Consider the following 26365-nt stretch of genomic DNA (forward strand, 5'->3'; position numbering starts at 1 on the left):
TTCAATATTTTCCTAAAAAGAGAAATAGATCTTATATTTAAAAAAAATATAATGATGAGTACGCTAACTAAATGCTAAGGAACACACAGGTTTTAGTTACTTCCCGTTCTAAATTTAAAGACTGTATCCATGAGGACATGATAACACCACACATGTGTGAACATCAAAGTTATGATGCTATGAAAGATGGAGGCCTCATGTACACACAGAATGCTAAGTGTTTTTAAACTTCACAGACATCGTAAAACACAACTCTTACCTGAAGACGTTCTAAAGAATCGTTGACTTCGGTGATAACAATAGAAATATATGAATTAAAGTCAGTATCGGTATTATCCATGTCTCCTACAGTCACAACGCATACAATATAGCCAAACACTGTATACAGTCTCGACTTTAAACCAGTTCACATCAGTCACTATAAATCCTTAGTGTCAACTCTGACTTGAACACACGCGTTGTGAATATTAATACAAACACATCAAGTAGAACATAGTTGGTGAAGCCTGCTGCAGCAACGATTGGATGGTTTAGACACAACGACTGGATTATTGGAGGTGTGAACAGGGATACAAATGCAGCAACAGATGCAATGACACTGCGTCTGACACTATTATATGTCTATAATGCAGTCACTGAATTATAAATTAGATTGATTAATAGGTTGCTCAACTCTTCCCAGGAGAATTCAACATTGGAACCACATCTGGCTACATGGAATTTACTGATTCAACTCATATTTATCACAGTTTGTGTTATGTTTTAAACCATGCCATAATTGACAAGTTAAATTTACCATTTTCGATATACCGTAAACAGAGTTTTTATTACATTTTGACATCATCTATGACAGAGAGAGGACAGGGAACAAATGCAATTCAGTATCGTGTTACTTTTTACAGCCTTTTTACAGACTTTTTACAGGTAACAGAAAGGAGGAGAAAGACAACATAAATTCACAATTTCACAGTCTAGGTTTTTGATGAGATTTTTCATACTTAATACAGAAAGAGAGGTGTGGGTGGCGAGTAGTACGGTTCCAAATAAAATTCTGTTTCAGACAAATTTTACGTTTTGTGGTGAAGGAAAAACAAAGGTCTATACTTCAATCCAGTGACAATATTTTCTAATGAATGGATTCACTGCATTTTGTGAGAGTACCACCAATAAATATTGGAAATGTACAAAAGTATGGGAACTGTTACAGAAGGTGCTTATAATCTTTTCAGTAATATCAAAAATAATGAGTAGCAAGGACCCATCTACTGCTATTACATCACTTCATTCAGGATACATGTATCAATACATCATGATTATAGATTTGATTAGTAATGAAAGGTCAATAATAGAGTAATATTGTGATGAATTCAACATGCATGGATACATGTGACACATTGTCTAGTATTAGGATATCATACATGTATATATATAACATCACTTATTAGTATTTTACTTTGGGATTGGAAGAAAGGCCAACTTTGAACACTACTAACTACTACCTGTTCAACAAGTCACTTTAATATATGGTATCTATATATTTTGCTACGAGAAAACTTTGCAAATTTAGGGTCTTCAGCAAGTTTTCAAAGACTATTTTTTTACTAATTACCAGACTGGTACATTGTAATAATGTACAAGAAGACGTTTTAGTCACTATTTATTTTTGTGTTTTTGTTTTCTAGCAAAATTAGCAAAAATAAGTCTTTAGCGAAAATTTTCAGGTTTACAGTATATCTGAATATTAATTTTATTCTGACTGACTGACAGCACCTTATACTTTAAAACTAAATTCATAATATATTCAATCATAAATCCATACAGCCTTCAAAGTGATAAAATAAGTAATATAACTATCATAGTGAGAAATATTCATAAAACTTAAACAGTTAAAACAATCCTAAAAACAAAAGCAATTTTTCAAAACAAAAGATGATGAAACCATTATCAAGAAGAATTATTACAATAACTACTGGTTGAAATGACACTATTGAAAGAATAATTTCCATTAAAAAAATACTGAACTATTCTCCAATTTTGTGACTTAAAATAATGAAGTTTTAGACTCGAGTTATTTTGATGCCATAATAAGGCTGAAAAAAGACAAGAAATGAGCACTTAATTATTTATTCATCTTTCATGACTGACACCTATAAACAAAAGGAAAACATGTCAGTTGATACCAACTATAGATGGCGCCCTTCATAGAGAATGCCCTAAACAAGTACATTCAGGTACCACATACTCTACATTTGAACTACAAACTATAATTGTCTTCTAGTTTAGCACTTGGAATCTAAGTGAATTTTAAACGAACATAGGTATTTCACTGATCTCTCAGGATGTACAATTTACTAGGATTTCAATCAATACTATGTGAACTTTACAACAACCTCACACAAAATATTTTGTTGAGTGACTTCTAAGCAGCACACAATCAGAAAAGCAGTGAAGCAAGCAACTTAGTAATAACACGACATGGTAGAGCAATTAGGCGCTGACAGACTGACTACTGTTACTAAATGGTATCAGTTGTTGGTAATCATTTGTGTTATACAAATGGAATTTGTACATGATTAGACACAACTTTTTAGCATGTTAATTATTGAAAGGTATGTCTGCTCTGTTCAGAAATTAATTTAGTTTGATATTTCAATGTACAGTGCTGGTAAACCTCCAACAGTATGTTTGATCTGGTTTTCTAAATAGACAATAAGAAATCAGGCCAAGTTTATACACACGGTATTGTTTTTCATATATTATAACATAGTTGTGGAAGATCCTGGTAAAATTGGAAAATAAGGTAAATTTTGTAGTAAATAGTTCTTGTTACATGACAAAAAGTTATGAGTAACATTTCGCCTTTTCAGGTTGACAGACTTTGTCAAGCAGTCTATTTGCTGGCTTTTTCACTAGGTATCATGTAAAGCAGATTTTACCTCCTTTGTTCAGATTTTTACAACCATTTACACTAAAGTGGTAAGATTTTACCTACTTCATTCATATTTTTACAACCATTTACAATACAGTGGTACTGAACTCTTTACTGTAATTAAAATGAGTGAAGAATTTGGGTAAAATTTACCTACAATGTACTTTGGCATAAAAAAACAAACTGTGTGGTTCCGACTACATGTACACTCAATTTTATAATAGGTGGGGTAGGTAGATATTTTATTTATTTTTTTATTTCAGGTGTGAGTGTCTAGGTCAGGTAGTTATGTGTTTTCTAAATGATTTCTTCCCATCATATGTACACCCATTACAGATTGGAAGAACAGTTTTATATTGTCTTTTTAAGCTGATGTCAGTTTCCGCATCCACTATTTCTGGCAAGTCTTCACAATTTTCGCGATTATATAATTTATTTCTCGAACATGTAAAAAAAGTTCAGGGTCAGCAGTGAAAAACTAGGTGGGGCCAGTATTAAAATGGAACCAAACAATTTTTTTTTTCTCAGCCTTACCACCATTAACAAAAATGCTGATACCATACCGAAGTGTTAGGGTTGGGAACTCAGGTAGATCTTACTTATTGACAACCATTAACAAACATGTTAATCAAAATATAAACATATTATCCCCAAGAAATATGTGAATATGACTTTACACCTACATGCCATGCCATGACATTTATGATGAAGTATTTAATCAAACAATAATATTCTTGAATGCAAATATGAAAATATTCTCACAATTAAAACTTAAACAATTTCTACAAAATATTGACATGACATGACATGCATTCACATCATAGTTGACATGTCAACAAAAGTTATGATTCTATAAATACATAACAGCAACCTTGAAACAAGACAGTCTTCTCTGTTCAAAGATATGACATCCACCACCAGTGTTGCCCTCTAATGATAGCCAAATTTTGTTGATGTGGGTCAAAACAATAGCAACTGGGATTTCTTGTAAGTCACCTTATAGAAAGAGATAGAGGAACACCAAATTTTGGTGAATCACTAGAAATTGTGTGTCAGTGGCGTATCACATTGGCTTAGGGGGGCACACTGCACACCACTACCTGCTGTTGTGGATGGACAGACACAGAGAGACAAACACTTGGAACAGAATGGACTGAGAGACAGATCTAGATCATTCCCCTAATGTATACCATAACCTTCATAAAGTTTCATAATAGTTTTCCTTGTACGATATCAAAAATTGGCAAACTTAATTTCTCTATTATATCTTGAATGTGGCTGTATGGTGTATGGCACCATTCTTAAGGCCATTTTTAACATTCAGCCATAACCTGAGCCTTGTTAACCTTGCCATAACCTTGCCTTGGCTGAGTGTGGCTAGATCGCTTTCAATTTATTAAAGTTTCATAAACTGTCCAGGTCATCAAAAGTTGGTAAGCTCAGTTTATTGTATATGTTTATTTCCTTTGGTTGTACGGCATCATTTTACGACCAGATGTGAACACAACATACAGTTACTGACTTTGTCACAAAGAGAGTGCCTATATAATATACTATATATCTCTCAAAGTTTCATAAATGTTTTCTTTGTAGGATATCAAAAGCTGGCAAACTTAATTTCTCTATTGTATTTTGTATTTTGAATGTTCATTTCCTTTGGCTGTATGGCACCATTGTATGTATACAACCAAGAAGTATGAAACATTCAGCATTCAACCAATGACCTCCTTGCATAGATTAAACTTTAAATTCTTCCCCTTGACCCACATAAAGCTATAATGAAAACAAATGGTTCACTTCACAAACATTGTTTGTAAAGCTACTACATACCAAACAAAAACAAATGTTGACTTCATATCATCTCTTGACCTAGTGAAGCAAAACATTGAGTACCAGGTACACATCACAATGTTGGAAGCTTTTGGCAATGACAGTGAAAGTTATGAATTAAAAACAGAAACAAGTCTACCATGTCCATACTTATTTCTATATTTGTCCTAACAAAAAAAAATTGTGTGGTTCAGATTACGCTCAATTTTAGAATAGGTGGGGTAGGTAGATTTTTTTTAATTTTATTATATTTATAAAAACAGGAGAGCAGATAAAAGAAAGTGGTGTTGTGATATTTTTCTGATCATCCAGACATAGTGGCCATAATTTAAAAAAATATTTTTTGATTAAATTCTATAAATACAATCTGGAGTCAGCTGGGTCATGAGAAACATGGAAGTAAATAGAAACACACTACTCTATACCCTTTTCGAAAAGTTGACTCCATATATAGATGACTTTTACATTATACCGCCATCACACCACAGTATACCATTCAACAAATAACATACAATGAATTCTTTGTCGCAGCATACCAGGAGAACTAGCTGTTGCTTGTCATGAATGTTCACATATTTCACAACAACCATGTTTTTTGTTGTACTGGTTTTAAATAAACAAATGAACATCAATCATATATGAGTCCGTTAGCGTGAACAACATAACATAAGCTGTTTGCATTGCATCATCTACTTCAACTTTTAGTATGTCAATAAAGGTCATAATTTCAAACTTTCTTCAACATAAAACTGTATATTTCTCCTTTTAATTTAATTCTGGTTTTCTTCCATAATTAGTACATTACATTGTTTTACTCTACAACAACCAAAGAAAGTGAAACAAATCTGCCTCTATTACGGCACTGTCCAAAACATGCTGTCAATCGCAGTGTCGCGGAAGAAATAACAGCTCTGGTGTGCAAGAATGGAGAAACAGAAATTTACAGTTTACAAACAACAAATTGTTAATCTATATCATGCATTATTTACACTTATCTTAACCCTACTTTAGTTATCTTTCTTTCTTTTTTTAATTTGAAGTTTATTAACCACTATTAAATATATTTCAAAATCCATAGATTCCATATAGATATTACCGAAGTAACAGTAAATCAAGTAAATCCTGTCTGAGACTAGAGACTAACCATGGTTTCAAATCTCCAAGATCTCCCTTCACCCCTGAGAAGAGCCATGGATAGCCTCAACTATGTACACTAATCCTGTCTGTGTGTTCATAAGTAATTCCATCCAACACTAAGTCAGTCTTGTACTTGAACAGTACATGGCATTCAGGCATGCATGGACATACCTTAGGCTTACATACATGTACTTACAGTAGCAGTACAGGGTATAAATCAACAACACTATAATTCAGAATGTATACTCAATAGATATAATCACTGCTACAGTAGCTACAAGTACCCTACTTATTGTATCAGGACATACAAAATGTATCTATGCCATATGCCATGCAGCATAGTCTGTGAGATACAACTTTCATGCCACGCTATCAACTAAGGCTGAACAACGAGATGTATCTATGTCAGATGCCATGAGGCAAGTCTGTAACTTGTAAGATACAACGTTAGTGCCACGATTTCAACTAGGGCTGAACAACACAATGCATCTTACAGTACCTTAGTTACAGTCTGCCATGAGGCCAGTCTGTAAGATACAAGTACAACCTTCATGCCATACTCTCAACTAAGGTTAAACAACACATGGCACATTTGTATCTTACCTCAGCAAAAACACTGACCTTACTTGCAAGCATACAAGTATATTATTATACAGCCTGTATGTCTGCAAAACTATTTTACAATTGGCCTTTTTAATACATGTATGTCATAGTAATAGCAGAACTGCCTTCGTATACAAATTATGGTAGTGGTTTCCATGGTATCAGTCCTGTTATCTCTACTGGTAGCTTGTTTACTGAAGATACCACATACCACACTGACCTTTACCCTATGACCTGATAACAACATGATACCAGGCAACAAGGTCAGTTAAACTGAACTACAATGCCTGACAAACACATTCAGACCACAATTTTAGAGTTCCAACAATTTTTGAAGGCAACAACCTGGCATACTTCATTGTAGTTTAAATGTCAACTGACCCTTAGGATGTTCACAGGGGAGTTCAAGTCATTTAGGCAAAGACAAAATTGTAGAAAGTGCTCTCCTGTGGGTTGTGAAGTATACTGTAAAAGTCAAGGTGATCTATCATTGCTATAGCTTATGAAATATGCATCTAATGGTACTCTATGTACATAAATCTTAGTATGCAGTGTACATGGGATGCATGATAAAGTAGATTCTCCCAAGTTTTCAACCTAACATGTATCCTTATTCTCACCAGGCCTAATGGCACTAAAATGTACATTTTTTGGTACAGTACTTATTACAGGCTTTTTAGACAGTACAGACAAATAGTTGATAAATAACTCTAATTGTTTTTTATCGACATAAGCTTTTTTCAAAGTTTGATATTTATTTTACTGACATTGATTTGATGACATTTCAAAAACTGCTGTAAACCCTACTATTACTGCATAAGTACACTCTTTGATATTATATATTGTGTACATGATGATATGACATGGAAAAAATATGGGTATGGGCTTTAAATCTATGATGAGCCATAAATTATCTACATACATGATCCATACTGGTTACTACTGTACAGTGATACACAGAACTAGATTGTCAGTGAAACTTAATACTAGTATCTACCATGCTGGTATAATAATAAATACACATTACCAGAAATCTACACTAATTGGTTTTAAATTATTTATAGACAAGAACATTTGCTACAACACACAAAGGAATATCAGTCAATTTGTATCAATGCAATCAATAATTATTCAAATTAGAAAAAATCAACAAAAGGAATCAGTTCACATGTTGTATTTTAGATTTATCAATACTTTTATTCTACTTGTTTTTTCTTCTTCTCTCATATTACTGTAATTGACAAGTTTATCTACGGATTCATATTGGCCAATGTAAATTACTCTTTTATAACTGCAAAATGGAAGTTTGTTTAGAAATTCACATCACATAAAGACCATTTTGCTATGATTTATGTCAATTGATTATTCCTAATTGTAAGACAAGGAGTGTAGTTTACAGATTCCTATCACAAAAACTGACTAATCAGTCTTAATGGTTTGTTAGGTCTAAAATGATATGTCACCTGTACAGAATTGTAATATCCATGTATCAAACCAATTATTTCTATTTCAATATCATGTTATCATGTAAAGTTAAACCAAAATTTATTATGATGGGTCAAATGATAAAAGGTGCCCCCTGGTAATTTTAAACTTTTGTTTTCATTTTGGAGCCTAGACAACAAGAGCCTATCTGGGTTTTCTTCTCACTTTAATTAATAAATAAATATTGTGGAAGACGAGTGCAAAAACATAAAAAATAAAAAATGGAACTGCTGCAGTTTGAGTAGCTGAAATAATGTAGTAGCATTAGTCATTCAAGACTACAGGTAGGCTGCAGTTAGGATAGCTGAAATAGTGTAGTAGCATTAGTTCTTCAAGACTACAGGTAGGCTGCAGTTTGAATAGCTGAAATAGTGTAGTAGCATTAGTTCTTCAAGACTACATGTAGAGAGATATTTCAATCTTCATACTACTGAATTTCAATAATTTATTTCATCCTCTCTTTTCTTCACTTAAAAATAAATGGTTAGTAGGTGTTAAACACAAAGTACTGCTATTCAAACATTTAGAAAATTCTTGAGAACGATCTCAGATGTTTACCAACATCTCATTAGTATTATAAGGAGCCTATTGTATAACAATGAGCAGATGTCAGTGTTATCCCTGACAATGCTGACAAGATGTTGTTGAAAATGCAGGATTATTTTCAATCATTCTTTGACTCTTTGATTACAATATTTTACACCTAACACCAATCTGATTACAATTTGATGTGATGAAAGTGGCTTGGTTTCTTTCATTGTTTTCATCTATTTCCATCATTTTGCACTTGTTTTTTATTTTGTTGTTCTGGTGATCACTACCTTAGTGGAAAGCTGGTGATCACCCAAAACAACAACATTGAAAATAAATTAGGCGAAGTGATGAAAATAGAGGTAAATATTAAGAAACCAAGCCACTCTGACCACATCAGATTTTAATCAGATTGATCTAACTTGAGAGTCCAAAAGTATTCATTCTCAGGTCATCAGATGGTTTTGAGAGAACTCTGGGTTAACACAACAAATAATTGTACTGACCTTGGATAACAGTATTAATATTTGACTAAATCTAAAGGTTAATGGCCAATGCAGACTTATACAGTCCGAGTCAATAAGTCTCACCAGGAAACAAAGTCTTAAATTATATCATACTATTATCAAATAACATGTTTCCTTTCCACACTCCAGTGTAACATTTTCACTCTGACATCAGTATTGGATTCCATTTTGCAATGTGAGAACTTCTACAGAAAGGAAGTACACTTAAAAAGTTCTAAAAGTAGACTTTGGTTACTCAATTACACTGTCCTTTCGCTAGCGCTGCTTTCATTTCAACACACTCTGGTAAAACACATGTCTGCCAATTAAATGCATATGTCCTTCCTCTTCAACCGATAACCATAAATAAAGCTTTATAGCGATATCTTCTTGCCTCACTAAAACTCCACACAAACCATTCACTATCACTATCAGTATCTTTCATTGACATTACATATATAAGTAAATATATGCACCAGACAATGAAAAATTTATAGAAAGATATGGCCAGTTGTAGTGTCAGTGGAATGACCTAAATTTTGGTATTTTCTGACTTTTCTCTTTGATAATTTTTTTGACAGACATACAAACAAATGCACTGAAAGTCTACATACAAAAATTAAAAGTTTAGTATCTTCATCAGTACAACAGTAGGATGAAATATGGATGGAGGGGGGAGCAGAATGAAGAATTGACTAGTATAGATAATAACGGTAAAGGACACAGAACATGCACTGTATTCACACATCACCTATAGAACAAACAACACTGTACTATTTGAGAACCAGTACACACACACTCTAATCACATACACACACATGTACAAATTTGATTAAGAGAATTATTGTAACAAAATAATTTTGACTTCACATTATTTATCACCGGATACACAGTTATTATAAAGATTAATTTCTGTTAAAATGTTTTCATTTATGTTTAGAGGAGCTAAAAAAAATAGCAATTACTAGTAACATTTATATTTATCCACAGCTGGACATCAATCAAGGTTTGACAGTTTTGGGGAAATCTGGTAACGTTTTTGTGTTGCCCTTGTGTGTGTGTGTGTGTGTGTGTGTGTGTGTGTGTGTGTGTGTGTGTGTGTGTGTGTGTGTGTGAAAATGTTTATCAAAGGCCACTGCTCTTGTGTATGAATTTTAAATCTTATTCTCAACGAATTCATGTTCACTTTAAAATTTAGTTAGCTAATCAAATGATGTCAGCAAAGATACATACAATGTCTTGGTAAAACAATTATAAAATTATCAATAGTGCGTAACACACTACCAAAATGGAAACATCGATTTCTCTATGATATGTTAGATTCTGTAGCAAAGGGAAAAATGCAACACATAGCCTAGGGATATACAAACTGCAACAATGGGTGTATGGTCTATGGTTTGCTACCTTGATCACAATATTATTTTTTCCATGTACAGTACATTCTTATTGTTTTTGGAAATCATTTTTGATCTACACAAGTCTTTATGAATTATTGTGCAAAGTTAAAAAAAGGTTGTCATAAAATGTCGGATCGGCCTAGGGCAAAGTCAAGTATGGGAGGGGCACCGTGGTGGAACATCTGCATGCAAAACAACACTTCACTACACCAGTGCTTTGAATCACAAGTGCAGCCAGTCACCGCTACTATCGACGCAAGGTATAATTAATGTATACATGGACCGATTTGAGAATTAGATTCAAAGAATATCATATAAATTTTGCTAAACCACTTTATTATTACCGACCCCACTCCAGTATGTTCACGCGCTGCAGAGGTACACCTCCAACTGAGTTACACAGACTACACATTTAACTTACCAAAATTCGGCTTTCTCTCACAACGGCGGATACGCTTTCGCGCACTTGTTTAGCTGTCTGGCGCTGATACCCGGAATTTATCCTGAGTTTCACATGCGAACGTTCCGTAGTCATTTTGGCATCTAATTACGTCTGGGAAGCAAAAACTTCGAGGAGGAAACTTCACCTTCAGACTTCGACTTCAAGTCGCCATTTTCAAAAATACTCCCTAGGTGTGCCAAAATCAATGGTGGGGTAACTTTTGCATATTTTTCATTTAGAAATGCTTCAAGGGACTACAATGCAAGTTAAATGATTAATTGCAAGTTTATTGCGCTTATTTTTTCGAGAATACCTGCACATCTAAGACCTATCCATAAATATATAATTTATTATCTTGGCTTAGGGAGTAAAATTCACAGGAAGCATTGCATCTTGGGAAAATAGGAGCAATAATCACATGACAGTCTGTGCGTCCAGATTGACATTACATCAACAAGTTCGAGTCTACCGACAACAGCGATCGTCTCTGGTTAATTCCTCATCAAAATGTCCAGTAAAATGAAGAAAAAGGTAGGTGTCGATAGATACGTAACTTGTGATATGGCTCTTTCACCTTTTTGAGGAACAGATCGTTCACGGAAAGAGGTATACCGAGGGAAAGTCCCACCACTTTAGGCATGTTAGGGTGAGTGACCGAACGAAGCCCTATATCCGAATGATGAAAACCCCGATGACTCTTATCGCCGGGAAGCCGGGAAACATGCTATCCCAGATCCTACACACAGAAACATACGTGATGTTGTTTTTAAGTGACCAGACGGATACTTCACTTTCTTATCAACCGATCTTTACGCTCCTCCTCATTGCCACCAATATAAGTGAAATTTTTGAGAGATTTATGGGACTCTTGAAGTTTACGTCACGAAATTTCTATGATCTCATCAGGTGATTCGCATGTGACCTTATCCTACCCATTGTTCTAAAGCTTCTTTTCCAAAAAAGCGGATCTGAAATTAGTTTTTGAACAACATTTCCAAAATGTCTCGGGTGTATACCAGCATAAATGGAACAAGGCGTCGTAGTTCGTCGAGAAATCGTGTGTCGAACAAGAAAAAGGTTGGTGTGTAGTAAAGTTACACAAAATCCAAATGTAAACTACTTTCTCACAGTGGCTATGCAATGGTATGTGGGAGTATCAGCACTCATTGATCTCCATACTAACACATTTATTGCTGTGGTTGACATTATAAGGAGCCGACATTATAGGTTGCCACATTCTCACGTTTCTTAAACCTTTTTCATGAAAGCCTGGCTGATGTTGGATTTCATCAGTCAACATTACATTTACATGGGATATGTGCACAGTGCAAGAAACTGATGCAATACAGTGCAATGTTAAAGTAAATGAAGTAATGTATATGGTTTAAATTTGTCGAGCCTGTCACTTTCATTTACATTTCAGGTAGAAATTTGTTTGTTTAATTAAATGAAAATGTTACTTCCTGTCGAATTTTAGAACCCATGTCAGTGACAAAACTGGTTAAAATTCAATGTTACTATAAAGTTTACAGGGTAATATGGGCCCATGTATTCAAGTAGATTATATCCACAAGTGAATGAAAACAGTTATGACAGAAAACAAACCCAGTGGAAATTTGAAATCCTTCAGACTTCATAAAACAAACTTAACATGGAATCCAAGCCTTTTGAGTTATTCCAGGGTCAAGTCCCTTCATGTCTTGTCATTTACATCTACTGTGAAATATTATAGGATAGCACGAATTTCATTCATGAATTTATCATTTCGACATCAGCTGCTCTGTTTTGTTTTACTTCATTCATATCACAAATTAAAAAAAAAATGAGTGTGATTTCACTAGCATTTTTGCTGTTGGAATGCTTGTTCTGTATTGGAATGTTTTCAACTCTGTTATGATTCCAAATACTTATCATCACAATAGTTTTCATCAATGGCTACCCCCCCCCCCCCTCTAGGCCCTATTATGTTTATGTAAATCTTACATAGATGACCAAAATTTGTTGATCAACTTGGTAGATCACATGACTTACACTGGTTATAACACACAAGTAGTTCAAACTGTAACTATGGAATTTGTCATTCTGATGAGGATCATCGACCAAAACAGATTGAAAACCCAATGCTAAAAACTTGGCACTGCTTATGCGTTATAACCTTTGTAAATCCTAAGATAAGTATTGTGGTAACAGTAAATTAGCCAAAGACTTTGCCATCTTGCCTAACCATAAACATTAGAGAGATCTCACCAATGTCATTTGCCAAGGCCAGCATGTCAAGCCAGATAGCTAAGTCTTTTGACTAGTAATATTATATATTGATTTTACAGAGTTACAGTAAATGAAAGCAAAATGTATTTCATTGAATTAAAACAACAACAAAAATACTAATGCATAGAAAATGACTATATCAACAACGCCATAAATTAGACGATAGGAAAGTCAGGGTGTACAAGCTGTATTTATGGTGTGTGACATAAAATAAGAACTAGTAGGTATCTCAGTCTGATAACCTATCAACCATTGTGTTATACATTCAGTCATTTTTCTGGGTTTTATTAGGGACTAGTTTTCATTAATTTTTCACATATAAACAGAAAACAATTGATAAAATTACTTGTAATTGATACATTATATGGTTAATGAAAAAATTTGTGAATTTACCATTGAAATTTTAAAACTGAAATAAAAAACGAAAAGTTTTGTTTGTGATATACAACTGAGCTAAGACTTTCTACACATACATCATGAGGTATGATTCCATACACAGGTCAAACACATGCTATGGACACCTTACCTTTGTTAATCATCTTATACACACACACACACACACACACACACACACACACACACACACACACACACACACACACACACACACACACACACACACACAAATATACACACAGACACACATAGATGTGTGTGCATGGACGTGTGTGTGTGTGTGTGTGTCTGTGTCTGTGTCTGTGTCTGTGTGTGTGTGTGTGTGTGTGTGCAGGATATGATTGGAAAAGGGAAGGTTTCCATAGCATGTGTTTAATTAACCTATGCATTTGGCATTGTTTATTATCTTACACACACTATTCAACTACCTACTACTACCTATGTGATTGTATTCAACAGTATCTGCCACACTACACAAAAACCCAACCCAGTAATACTGAAATCCTAAGAGTCAATAAAAGTGTAATACTAACCTAAGGTTAATTTATATTTATACAGGTTTTATTGATGGGTAAGAGTGGATCTGGTAAAACCAGTATGCGATCCATCATCTTTGCTAATTATATTGCCAGGGATACCAGAAGGTTAGGTGCAACAAGTAAGTAAATGTAATCTTGCAGTATTTTTGATAATCTTGGATGTTTTTGATTACGTTCTGAACCTAAAAGAGCACTAAGTTGTATGATTCTCAAGATGTCCTCAGTTGACTGTCCTTGTAAAGCGGGAAAAATCCATGGATTGACCTGACGTGACCCAAGATGACAACAGCATACAATTAACTGTTTCTATCTGTAACAGTAGTGTAATATAATGTTCATGCTCTATTCATTTTAATAAAATTGAAAAAATGTCTTAAATTAATTAAAAAAGAAGACATTTGTTGTTTCATGTAAGTAATGAATAAAGTTACAATGTCTCTATTGTTACCTAAACATGTTAAATTTCTTGTCAACTTCAGCTTTAGTGACACCAACAGTGTTTATCTTGAGAAAACAAACTTACATACAACTGTTCTACAAAGAATGCAATGTATGTCAAAGCTGCCTGTACATTTGTTCCCACCAGTTGAATAGACATATGTCCTTCAGTTTCAAAGATGATTGCTGTGAAAGGATTCATATCAAGGTCATATAATACTAGAATTATGAAACCACAGGAAATAACCATGCTATAAATTTCTATTTGTATTATAGTTGATGTGGAGCATTCTCATGTACGTTTCCTTGGCAACCTAGTCCTCAATCTTTGGGATTGTGGAGGGTAAGTAAATAGACACTGATTTTTCAAAATGTCACTCCCAGAGGTATAATGGATGGTCAGAAGCGAAGGTCAGCCTGTTTTTCAATCTTGTGAAAGTAAATGTCTGTGTAAGCATAGAATCTAGTCAAGTGGGGGTCATTGGCTGTCACATTTCCCCTATGCCAGGCACTTTGCTAGTAGTCCATTACTTAATTAAAGTTGGTCAGAAAGCAGGCACAAATTCTTATTTGGTTGTTTAAATCTTTTTCACCGTGAGATGACATCAATTGTATCACCATGTGATTAGAACGAACGTGGGGGGTGGGGGTGGGGGCTTACAATGTAAACATGACTATCATAGTCAATTGTCGCTGTTAGAAATTATAATTGAATTTTAGGTTTGAGTGAAAGTCACTAGTGAAATGCCAGGTGATAGGTGAAAGATGAGGGCCAATAATCCCCATATGACTGGGCTCAAGGCTAATGTTTGCCAAGTAGAAAGATGAAGACATTTTAATCTTCATTGAACAGAGACAGAGGGTGATACAAACTTCCAGGTACCTATGACCCCTTATTAGGCTCACATGTCCATAAGGTCATATGGTCTGAATAGTGGGTCAATATGTTGACAGAAACTGAAGTGTGCTGTCAAAAATTTCAAGTAACAATTTTCAAGTTTGTGTTGAAACAACATTTCAAAGGGGTTGGTAATAAAATTCTATTTCAAGGAACAAGAGCAAACATTTTGATATTTTCTATAAACTAATCAAGTGCTATTTTATGTTTTTTGTTATTTATTTATTTTAGACAAGAGGCTTTCATGGAGAATTATTTTGCCAGTCAAAGGGATAACATATTCCGTAATGTGGAAGTCTTAATTTATGTATTTGATGTTGAAAGTCGAGAACTAGAGAAAGATATGCACTATTACCAATCATGTTTAGAAGCTATTCTACAAAACTCACCGGATGCCAAAGTGTTCTGTTTGATTCACAAAATGGATTTAGTACAGGAGGATCAAAGAGAACTGGTAGGTGTATTCTTAGACTGCTCACTACTACCCACAATGCAATTTTTGTTTGCCATGTCTAAGGATCTGAAGAGAGTGATGGGTATATTTTGTCAAGATGACCCTAGTTCTGTAATGTCCGATTTTATATTTTATAATTTTACAATTTTTTTGACCCACCTCATCCCCTATAACCACCACTAATGATTTCATGATATTTCATAACATTATTTAAACCGGCGTTAGAGTTTTCCTTCTCTATCTTGCTATGATCAGCTAGTTGCCATGGCAATCATCATGTCATAGGAACCTCTATTATCTTACTTTTACTTTTAACGTTTTCCTTTATTTTGTAGATTTTCAGGGAAAGGGAAGACGACTTGAGACGGTTATCTAAACCTTTAGATTGTACATGTTTCCGTACATCAATATGGGATGAAACCTTGTACAAAGCCTGGTCGTCTATAGTTTATCTACTTATTCCAAATGTACAACAATTAGAAACTAATCTTGCATCATTTGCTGATATTATTGATGCTGATGAGGTACTTCTATTTGAAAGAGCTACCTTTCTTGTAAGTAAACCTTAATCAGGTGTCGCTATCTCCAGAATTTGTGTCTGTGTATATGTTTGTGTGTCTGTGTTTGTGTTTGTGTTTGTGTGTGTGTGTGTATGTCTGTGTGTGTGTGTCTGTGTGTGTCTGTGTGAAAATGAAGTGTGAAAGATGGTTTCATTTATATGAACTACCATTTAAAAAAAAAAATAAACTGAAAACAGTTATTTCTGTTTTTAGAAAGTTCTTTTCTCAGCCATGATGATGTTTAGTCTTTGTTCTATAAAATAACTCATAACTAAAGAGGTCAACATGTCTTTCCATAATTTCCTGATGAAAATGTTATTTCAAATGCAATAAACACAAACCAAGACTAACTGTAACAACATAGTGACATGCTCTCACACAATGCATCTTGGAACCAGAAAATCGACTATTGTCGTCATTGCTAAGCTAAACATAGTATTGTGTTATATTTTACAGGTGATATCTCATTGTCAGAGAAAGCCACACAGAGATGTCCATCGCTTTGAGAAGATCAGTAACATCATCAAACAATTTAAACTTAGTTGTAGGTTAGTATAGCCTCGTGAACATCATTTATACTGAGAAAGATTTCAAGTATGGCCAAACTGGAGTGACTTTAGAGTTTCAATTAGATGGCACAATGTGTTAGATTTCAAGTACAGTGACATCTACTACCAAACTAGAGAGATTATAGACTTTCAATTAGGTGGCACATGTTAGATTTCAAGTACAGTGACATCTACTACCAAGCTAGAGAGACTATAAACTTCCAATTATGTGGCACAATGTTTTTTTACATCTTGCTCAAATGTTCTATAGCCTGTACCATATTTGTTATATGTACATACATGCTGTATATGTAGACTGTTGGAATGCCAGTCTTTACTGATCACAATGTATTGGAATATTAGTGCTAGAGATAAAACAAACTTCAAAATAACCTTCAGAAGAACTCTACTCACAATAGTTGATTTTGATGATTAACCAACATTGTTATATTTATTTACAGCAAATTGGCAGCATCATTTCAAAGTATGGAAGTTAGAAATTCTAACTTTGCAGCCTTTATTGATGTGTTTACATCTAATACCTATGTCATGGTCATCATGTCAGACCCTGCCATACGTAAGTTATTTTCACAATTCTATAATGAAGATTTTCCTTTCATTTTCATCAAGAAATAACTCATTTTATTTTGTGAAGTTGTTAAATCTATAGTGTATAGTCCATAATCATGTCCCTAGTACAAAATCAGATCAATCACTCCTGATGACTTTTAATGCAATAAAAGGTATGAATGATGGTACAATAATTGAAGAGGTGATATCGAAAGTTTGTTGAGTTTACTCAAAGAAATCACTTGCAGTTTTGTTACAAATTTATAAATTGATTTGACATACTGTCATAAATGAATCTTGTATCATTTTGGGGTATTGATATTGACAAATCTTTGTTTCTATCATGTTTGAAAACTGAGATTGGCCAGCGTTTTGTTTTTTATATTCATTACCAAAACACACATTCATAGTCGGTAACACTTTAAATACTTGAAGTCAAAACTGTTTCAAGATTTCCATTTAGAGGATGTTGGATCAGGACCAAAATGTGGGCATGAGAAACAGTTCCGTGACAGAGCTATAGAAAAAGTTGGTCCAGAATGGTCCTCTGACAAGATAGTACTCTAAGCCAAAACTGGGGGATTCCAACATTGGGGTTTATCTGATTACTAAAATTGTAATGTTTTATTCTTTACAGCTTCAGCAGCTACCCTTATTAACATCAAGAATGCTAGAAAACACTTTGAGAAGTTAGAAAGACTTGATGGCCCAATGGTACGTGGACAGTGAGTGATTGGATGGACCAAACAGTACTTGAATCATGAGTAGCTGCTTAAGATTACATACCGCCCTCAAGTGTCAGTATGGCAGTAATACATACAGAAGATGAAGTGTTGAGCATTTATATTTTCATGTAACAACCCAAGTGTGTTCAATGTTATGTACAATATTAATGCAATGTAACGCCCTGAGTGCGCTCCCCTGATACATACATTTTCATGTACCAACATGGATGTGTTAAATTGTAACACCCTGGGTGCATTCAGTGTAACACACTGGTTGCATTCAGTGTAACACCCTGGGTGCATTCAATGTAACACCATGGGTGCATTCAATGTAACACCCTGGATGCATTCAATGTAACACCCTGGGTGCATTCAATGTAACACCATGGGTGCATTCAATGTAACACCCTGGGTGCATTCAATGTAACACCATGGGTGCATTCAATGTAACACCCTGGGTGCATTCAATGTAACACCATGGGTGCATTCAATGTAACACCATGGGCATGTTCAAAAGGCAAAACACCAGTGAACAGTTCAAGAGACCTAAACCAACAAATGGCTACATACTACAATGTAGTTTAGTAATTTATCTTGCCCTATGGTAAAGAGAATTTGTTTACTTGAGTATACCTCCATTTTGTCTTTCACATACAGTAGCGTTCATCAAGGAAGCGAGCCACTGTGACGTAATGGTGACAAAACGTTTTGTCTCTTAAACGCAACCCTTGTTTGATTGAAATGTCGCCCTCTAGAGGCACTTTAATGAGATGACTTATTTTAATTTTCATGCTGCACAGTGAAATGCCATAACTGAAATGTTTAATTTTCATCTTTCACATCAGAAATGTACTCATTCAGTTGATGTTTAACCTTTAACATTTCAAAACTGTAACACTAGAGGGCATTGTCTATTTAAAAGTGTATTTCACATTCAACAGTAGGTACAAAGAATACGTAATGTATTTGTTCACTTGTATTTTCCATGGACTATATTAGTATAGTTTCAGACATTCCTGATTCTAGTTTATTCTTTGCTGACTTTATTTTGAGAAGAGTCCAAGATTTACAGGTTATTTTAGTATTTCATTTACGCTTCACTAGACTAAGTTTATTTCTTGTGGAAAAGATACCTTTTGTAATGTCTACAATGAATAGGAAAACTTCCAAGCCTCCTTCATATAAAATTTGACACTTTTATGCATTCATATTTGATCTTTAAATTATTACAAGGCTGGGGGAGGTGGGGAGGGGGTTTGATGTGAATTTGTGAAATAAAAAGTAATATGGAAATGTCTGTGAAGGTATTTTTCAAACAAATTTCATTACTTTTCCTTTCTTTCTATCGTAATCATATTCTGTTATGAAATGTACAACTCTGTAAAATCAGACAATTTTTTTTTGAAATGAATAAAACTTTTATTTCTTTTTTGAGTACGATTTTGATGTGTACTGCGGTAGTATTTTGTAAATGAGTATATACACTTTTATATAGCAATCACTCAAACACATTCAAACTTATTTTATACAGAAAAGTCACTCAAGACTGCATAGTATGGCTGATATTTCTTTCTTAATTTTGAATGCTGATATGTTTAACCAGTCAGGCCAAAACTCATTGCAGGCCAGTTCAACCGTCTGGCTATGACCATGGAAGTATGTATTGAACACATATTGCCTGGCCTATATTCGGGCTATAGCACCCGTTTATTACACCCGAGGGACTGTGAGTTACCAGAATCACATGCATGTGATTCTGGTAACTCACAGTCACGAGGGGGTAATGAACGGGTGCTATAGCCCGAATATAGGCCGGGCAATATGTGTTTTGTAATATACCTCGTGCTGTGAACTCGCGGTGGCTGACGACATCGTCAGAAGCTGCGATTTTGACCTGCTGTGAGCGTGCGGTGGTCACGTGACCATGTAAAAGTTGATGGAACTATTTCCCTAGGGAAATAGTCATTCTATTTTCCTATCACGTGACTGATTCTAGCGAATCATGGCACGGCATTATCACTCGGTGTATTATAAACTTCCATATGCCATGACCTAGTAAACAGCGTCCCCAACGTTCATACATATAAATTCTGTAATGAACATAATAGCATTTACAGTAACGATTACTTCGTGTCAGAAATATGTATGGTTCCCACCTGTACATTTCCCACCTCTTTCATGTATCATCCATCATACCCCTTCTCTTGCTCTCTGAAGGCCAGTGACATTTAAAGTGATCAGAGATCATTGCAATATCGTGTTCAATAAACCCTATAACACAGTAAACAGCTCTCCCTCCCCTGATGAAGAAAGTCAGTTGTGATTTGGCAAACTCTGGCAATTGTTTTGTATGAATTGAGTCAAAGTATTGAGAATATAGATCTACATAAATCAAATGTCTACACACACAAACACACACACAGGTACACACAAGCTGTTATGATGAGGTAACACCATGATGACTACTATGCAGGTAAGCGTGCCAAATGCCAATATAGTGTCTACAATGAATAGCTCCCTCAATCTAAGGAGAAACACCTAATGTGAATCAATTCATGGATGGCTACCTTTAAATACAGCTGATTTGACAAAATAGTAAAAGAACGAAAATGTTTACCTAGATATGGTTAGATTATTAGTATTGGTTTCAAAGTTGTTCTCCAAGTTCACTACACTTGTGGAAGTGTATAGTAAAAGTATTTGAAGATTGTAGGACCAAATTGGATACTGATAAGCAGTCAATTGATTTGCCACAATGAATAGACAATTAACTTTATACAAGGAGTCGTCTACTTTTCCTTCTCTCCAGAGATATATGTTCATCAATTTTGTGTTTGAATAAGTTCATGTAAATACATACAAATGATACCTATGAACAAATGCACATATTCAAAGTTGAATTATTTTCTATCGTAGCAGCCATATCATACAAAAATACATTGGATAGTGTTACAAGACAAGGCAACTACCAAGTGTGTGCACCCTGGTGTTTACTGATGATATCACCTCTCAGTAACAAACATGTTACACTTTTTAAACTTTTGCAATGGATCAAGTTACATACAAGGACTTGACACACGTTTTACATTTTTTTTACACAAAAAAGTGTAGTACAGTTACTTTAGTAATTAAAAATCCAAGATAAATACCCAATTCTCATCTGTAAGGCCTCTATAAAAAGAGACACATAACAGCTATAAATCGTAGACATTTGAAGATATTCTCTCTAACATCTATGCTACAACATACCAATATAAGAACTCAAACTGATGAAGACAAATTGAAACATTTGGTGGGATATAAAGTGGTTTTGTTTATTAATAAAACAAGTCAAAGAACACTTTAAATGAATACAGTAACTATTTCGACTGACTGGTCCACTTCAACTAGAATCTGTTAAGGTAAATGGCATAAACAAACGTACCACTGAAACAAAAGCAGTAGCACTTATACATTAATACAGACATACAGGAGTTTATTGGAATTTCTTGGTCAAATAAAATGGCCACCCTTGTTCTTGTTCTATCTATCTATCTACTACATTGTATTTCCTAACTAAACAAACGTGCCTTTTACATTTCTTTTTTTTTTCAGTTCTCTGGAGATAATAGTATACAGGGTTGGCTCAAACAGAATTGGAAAACGGTTACAAAGAGCACTTTCGAAAAACTGTTCAACAAATCGTACCCTTTTGACTATTTTATGTCTGCATTGTGATGTACAGAAGTGAACAACTTGTTCATATACCCAGAAAGTGATGACATCATACTGCAGTGCAATACACTAAAATTTCTGATATCACAGCACTATTTGATGACATCACATATTAATACACAGATACTGTTGACATCATATCACAGATCTCTTTGCTATAAAAGTCAATGGGGAGAAATAGAAACACCCCTAAAATTGCTTGAATAGAATGTTCCATTGAATACAACTTAAAGTACTTTAGGAACCTTATAAACATATAGGGGTAAAACAATTTGAGAGCTCAACTGGCCACTGTCTTTTTTTCAAAGTCAATATCACAGGAAATGACCAAAAAGATGCTTTTTGCTTCATCAGTCTCCAGTCACAAAATATAAATGAAATTTACATAAATTAGAATAAATGAATAAGTAACATGATATGATTTAGGGATGCTTATTTGCATACCAACACCCACATGTTTATATCTGTAATGAAATCTGCATATTCATCAGATAATTTACATAATTTGAATATTTTTTTAATTTACTTTGAATAATAAGTCCTTACAGTGAACCTCTGATCAGACATTTCTGATGCAATAAATTACAGGCGGGAAATAAGCCTCACATACGGGAAATATTTTTAATTTTCTACGACCATGAATCACATAAACTCCCCTTGGGCCAGCTGAACGGAAACAAATGTCGTACAGTATAATCTAGACTAAATATCGACAAAGATCATACAGAATAAAAAACATGCAAATATGAAAGCTGTAGAGGAGAAAAAAGAAGCTAAAAATAAAACACCTGAATTGAATACAAATTCTAGACTTTCTCCTGGCAGTTTAGCTACGACCATGATTGGGCTGAAGACTCAATAATTTCTTTTATACTTAAAAAAAACTGTTTATATACATACAAAAAAAAAACATACCTTGCTATTATTCTAAAGTTCAAGCTGATTATGACGGTGAAAAACTTGAAAATAACAACGTGATTCCTATTTTACTCTACAATGGTATTGGTATCTACATAACATCTTTATATATGCTGACGAAAGAGTCTTGTTACATCTACCATGGCCTTCATTTATCAACTTTAAGTTACAATTTACATGCGTCTTTCTCACCATTTTTATACGTCTAACTTTTTTTGGTTTGGTTTTTGGTATTTCAGTAATTCTAGTTGCATAAGCACATCCTGGAAGATTAGAAATATTCTGTACAAATGTTAACATAATGATGGATTTTAATGACGTATTTGAGCTGTTTGTTAGTTTCACTTGAAAATCTGATAATGAATGCCAGGGGCCATATTGAATCACCGGATAGCCAAATTGAATTCTGGGTAAAAAATCCTCCAAAATGGCTTCTTGTGACACACGTCTTAGATAATTCAAATCTGACAAATGATGAAACTTTCATGAACCATTTCCGTCTTCCATACTTTCTATGCAATAATTTAGGCTATTATTTTAAAAGAATCACAATTTTTACTATTTTTTTATATAAAAAGAACCCAAGTGCAGCACTTAATACGATGGTAATTCTACTATATACAGGTCCAACAGCAATGTTGGAAACAACACATTATCCAGTAACAACACTTTTCTCTGAAATATCTGCTGACATGATCTTTTCAACGAACATCAAATTTGTGCTAAAACACTTCATATGAGGCCAACTCTGCTTACCTTACAAATTCTTTCAAAGCAAAGTTTCAAGTACGCAGACCCCTTTTGATTAATTTGTCACTAGAAATTTGAGTTTTTATATAATGTTTGTAATAATACGAGTTATTTTTATTTTGTCATTCTTACTTTTAAAAAAAAAATCCAAGCTGCCTTACCAACCATTCATCTTTCCTTTTCTCTCCGTGCATTTTATGGAATGATTTTCTGACCTACGGATATATATTTTTTCTTCTTCAAATTTTGTAATTTTAAGTATGACGATGAGAGGAACATAAAATTTTCTTCTTCTTAAAATATGGACAAAGAAATAACCCTGAGCAGCATGACAAATCATAACACAATGTGGCAATAATACAAAAATAGATGAACATATTTATCTAAAATGACAACACAGAGGTATGTAAACATAATTCAATGTTAATTATTTCGAAGATTTTTAATTCAAATCACAAATCTCGATTGAATTATTTGTTTTCCTTAAATTAAGTATTCTGGCATAAGACCATCTGATGTATGTAGTTTGTGGCTGGCCCTAAAAAACTGACAACATACAAAGTTTAAAATACTCTTTCTTACTTACTGTATTACTGAAGCCTGTTGAAAATGATATATTATCACTAAAAACATTCTCTCAACTAAAATCCTTATCCTATGCACATTAACTGTTTCACTTTCACATAAAATGGTATACACAAGACACTCTCCACTCAACTTTGTACTTCGGTGTAAATACACACTTGATATATTAAAACCAGACAATGCATTTTCATGTATATACTCATTTCTATAAACAGCGCCCCCAAACAGTGACACAACTGTGCAATGAGACAGCGCCCTCTGTTGATGACTCCTTCAGTGTTTGAATACCTTAACAATTCACTTTACTGTCACCACTAAATGTTGTAAATGTGATATACTCTTGAAGTAATTTGTGTTTTCACCACAACTTTTCATTGAGTATTTGCTGATTCACACAAGAGCAAGAACTGTTCAGATTTTCAGTCTGTATGACATCATTTTACAAGCTTCAAGAAGTGAATGGTCTCCACCTAAATCTCAATCATGTGATCAAATAATGAGAATTGGTGAGAGTTTGTTCTTACAATCTGACCTTTAACCTTTGGATGTCATCATTATACTTCCACACTTTCAAACACGACTAATAAATTTGGAACAGTCACAATTTTTTGAAAACTCTTTTCCAGCATGTGTCAGGGTCAAGAAATTTAGCATTAATATCCAACAAATGCTGGTGTTTGATCTTTGACCTCTGACTGGATTTGGATTTGAAGTGATTTTTAAAATTTGTGACCAAATGTGATGAAAATGTGAACATGAAATGTAAAAGTTTGATATCCACTATGTGGTATATTTATACTACACAACCAGATGAAATGTACATGCAACAATGATCTTTAAAACAAGCTCTTCACATAAACCAAATACACCTTTTCATAAACACTGCCCTCTTGTGGCACAAATAAGTGGTGGCAAGTCATGCTAGTTTCAAGACTATAAGTAATGATAAATGAATGTTTCCCCAACCTAAAACATAGCAACATTGCCTCACTAGAGGGCACACTTATGAAAAGGTGTATTGGGAAGGGATTTCCATTTTTGTAAATCGAGATAAAAACATCAATAAAAGTAACAGAACAGGTTCCTTTGCCAATGTTTGCTGCTCAAATGATACAGGCACTCACTGTTTCCACATACATAATTCTGATTCAACTTACTAGTATACATTATTGAGTCATACCACAAACATCTACAATGGATAACGTCTAATTTTGGCAAATATGTATTTGCAACATGGTCAGTGAGTGACTACATAATAGATATGGTTGTTAAAATCAGGTCCATGTTTCTGACCTCTGGTATTTAACCTTTGAACCCTAGCCTAAAATGTTGGGGTATTTGCAACATGGTCAGTGACTCGAGTGAGTGACTCTACATAATAGATATGGTTGTTAAAATCAGGTCCATGTTTTCTGACCTCTGGTCTTTAACCTTTGAACCCTAGCCTAAATTGTTTGGTACACTGAGATCTAGTGTGCTAGGCATATTTGGTGACATTTACCACAACAAAATATCTTTATTGTTTGTCTTATTCGTTTTTATATTGCATATTTCACAGTGTAGACTAAGCAATTATTTGAAATCACCCCAGTACATGCTATCTCCAAGTTCTGGTGAAGTACTTCACCAAACAGATGATGACATAAAAAATACATCATTATACACAGAAATTGATGATGTCATCATATTTCACACACAAAACATGATGACATGATCATACTCATAACAAAGCTTGATACTGATGATGTCATTCAGTGGCATTGCAAGATTGGATGACATCATCAATTATCGTGTACTACAAGTCAGCTAACATGCAATATAGTGATATATTGACAAAATTGTACACAACAATAACGAAATTGTTTGCATATGAAGTAGCGAGGCAGAACCACCTTTGTTGGGAGGAGTAGGTCGGTATATAACATCTTTCTCCGTGGCCTTTACTATGATTCCCCTATTTGGTTCGTTTGGTTGGTCACCGCTTCCTCCACTACCTGAACCACTGAAATCATACACTGCAAGAGAAAAAAATAATGCCAACAGCGTTATAGCACAACTGGTACGATATAGGCAATGCAAAATTAAACGCTTTAGAGAGTTAGATTGGTAGGACAAGTTGGTTCATACACACAGACACAATCT

The 26365-nt window shown here is 34.2% G+C and overlaps 3 protein-coding genes across 3 annotated transcripts in view; 1 reads left to right on the forward strand and 2 right to left on the reverse strand.

Moving 5' to 3' along the window:
• Positions 1-11006, reverse strand: part of LOC144442178 (dedicator of cytokinesis protein 9-like) — a 121462-nt gene extending 110456 nt beyond the window's left edge. The window contains exon 1 of the mRNA XM_078131450.1: positions 10840-11006. Coding sequence (XP_077987576.1) covers positions 10840-10953 — 114 coding nt within the window. The 5' untranslated portion in view covers positions 10954-11006. The remainder of the gene's footprint in view (positions 1-10839) is intronic.
• A 252-nt stretch (positions 11007-11258) lies between these two features.
• LOC144442242 (ras-related GTP-binding protein A) lies at positions 11259-19653 on the forward strand. The gene is made up of 8 exons (XM_078131525.1): positions 11259-11391; positions 14083-14182; positions 14778-14844; positions 15631-15853; positions 16189-16407; positions 16870-16961; positions 17423-17538; positions 18169-19653. The coding sequence occupies exons 1-8, from the start codon at positions 11368-11370 to the stop codon at positions 18258-18260; spliced, it is 933 nt and encodes a 310-aa protein (XP_077987651.1). The 5' UTR covers positions 11259-11367; the 3' UTR covers positions 18261-19653.
• Positions 19654-21555: 1902 nt separating this feature from the next.
• The window catches only part of LOC144442203 (glypican-6-like), a 71327-nt gene continuing 66517 nt past the window's right edge, over positions 21556-26365 (reverse strand). Inside the window, exon 8 of the mRNA XM_078131485.1 lies at positions 21556-26238. Coding sequence (XP_077987611.1) covers positions 26030-26238 — 209 coding nt within the window. The 3' untranslated portion in view covers positions 21556-26029. The remainder of the gene's footprint in view (positions 26239-26365) is intronic.

This window comes from Glandiceps talaboti, chromosome 11, assembly GCF_964340395.1.
Source record: "Glandiceps talaboti chromosome 11, keGlaTala1.1, whole genome shotgun sequence".
Classification (NCBI taxonomy): Eukaryota; Metazoa; Hemichordata; class Enteropneusta; family Spengelidae; genus Glandiceps; species Glandiceps talaboti.

Excerpts from the sequence above, each read along its gene's own strand:
- LOC144442242 (XM_078131525.1), top strand. The coding sequence starts at position 11,368 with ATGTCCAGTAAAATGAAGAAAAAG. Across the intron at positions 16,408-16,869 it reads TTGAAAGAGCTACCTTTCTT|GTGATATCTCATTGTCAGAG; the intron begins GTAAGTAAACCT and ends TATATTTTACAG. Across the intron at positions 16,962-17,422 it reads CAATTTAAACTTAGTTGTAG|CAAATTGGCAGCATCATTTC; the intron begins GTTAGTATAGCC and ends ATTTATTTACAG.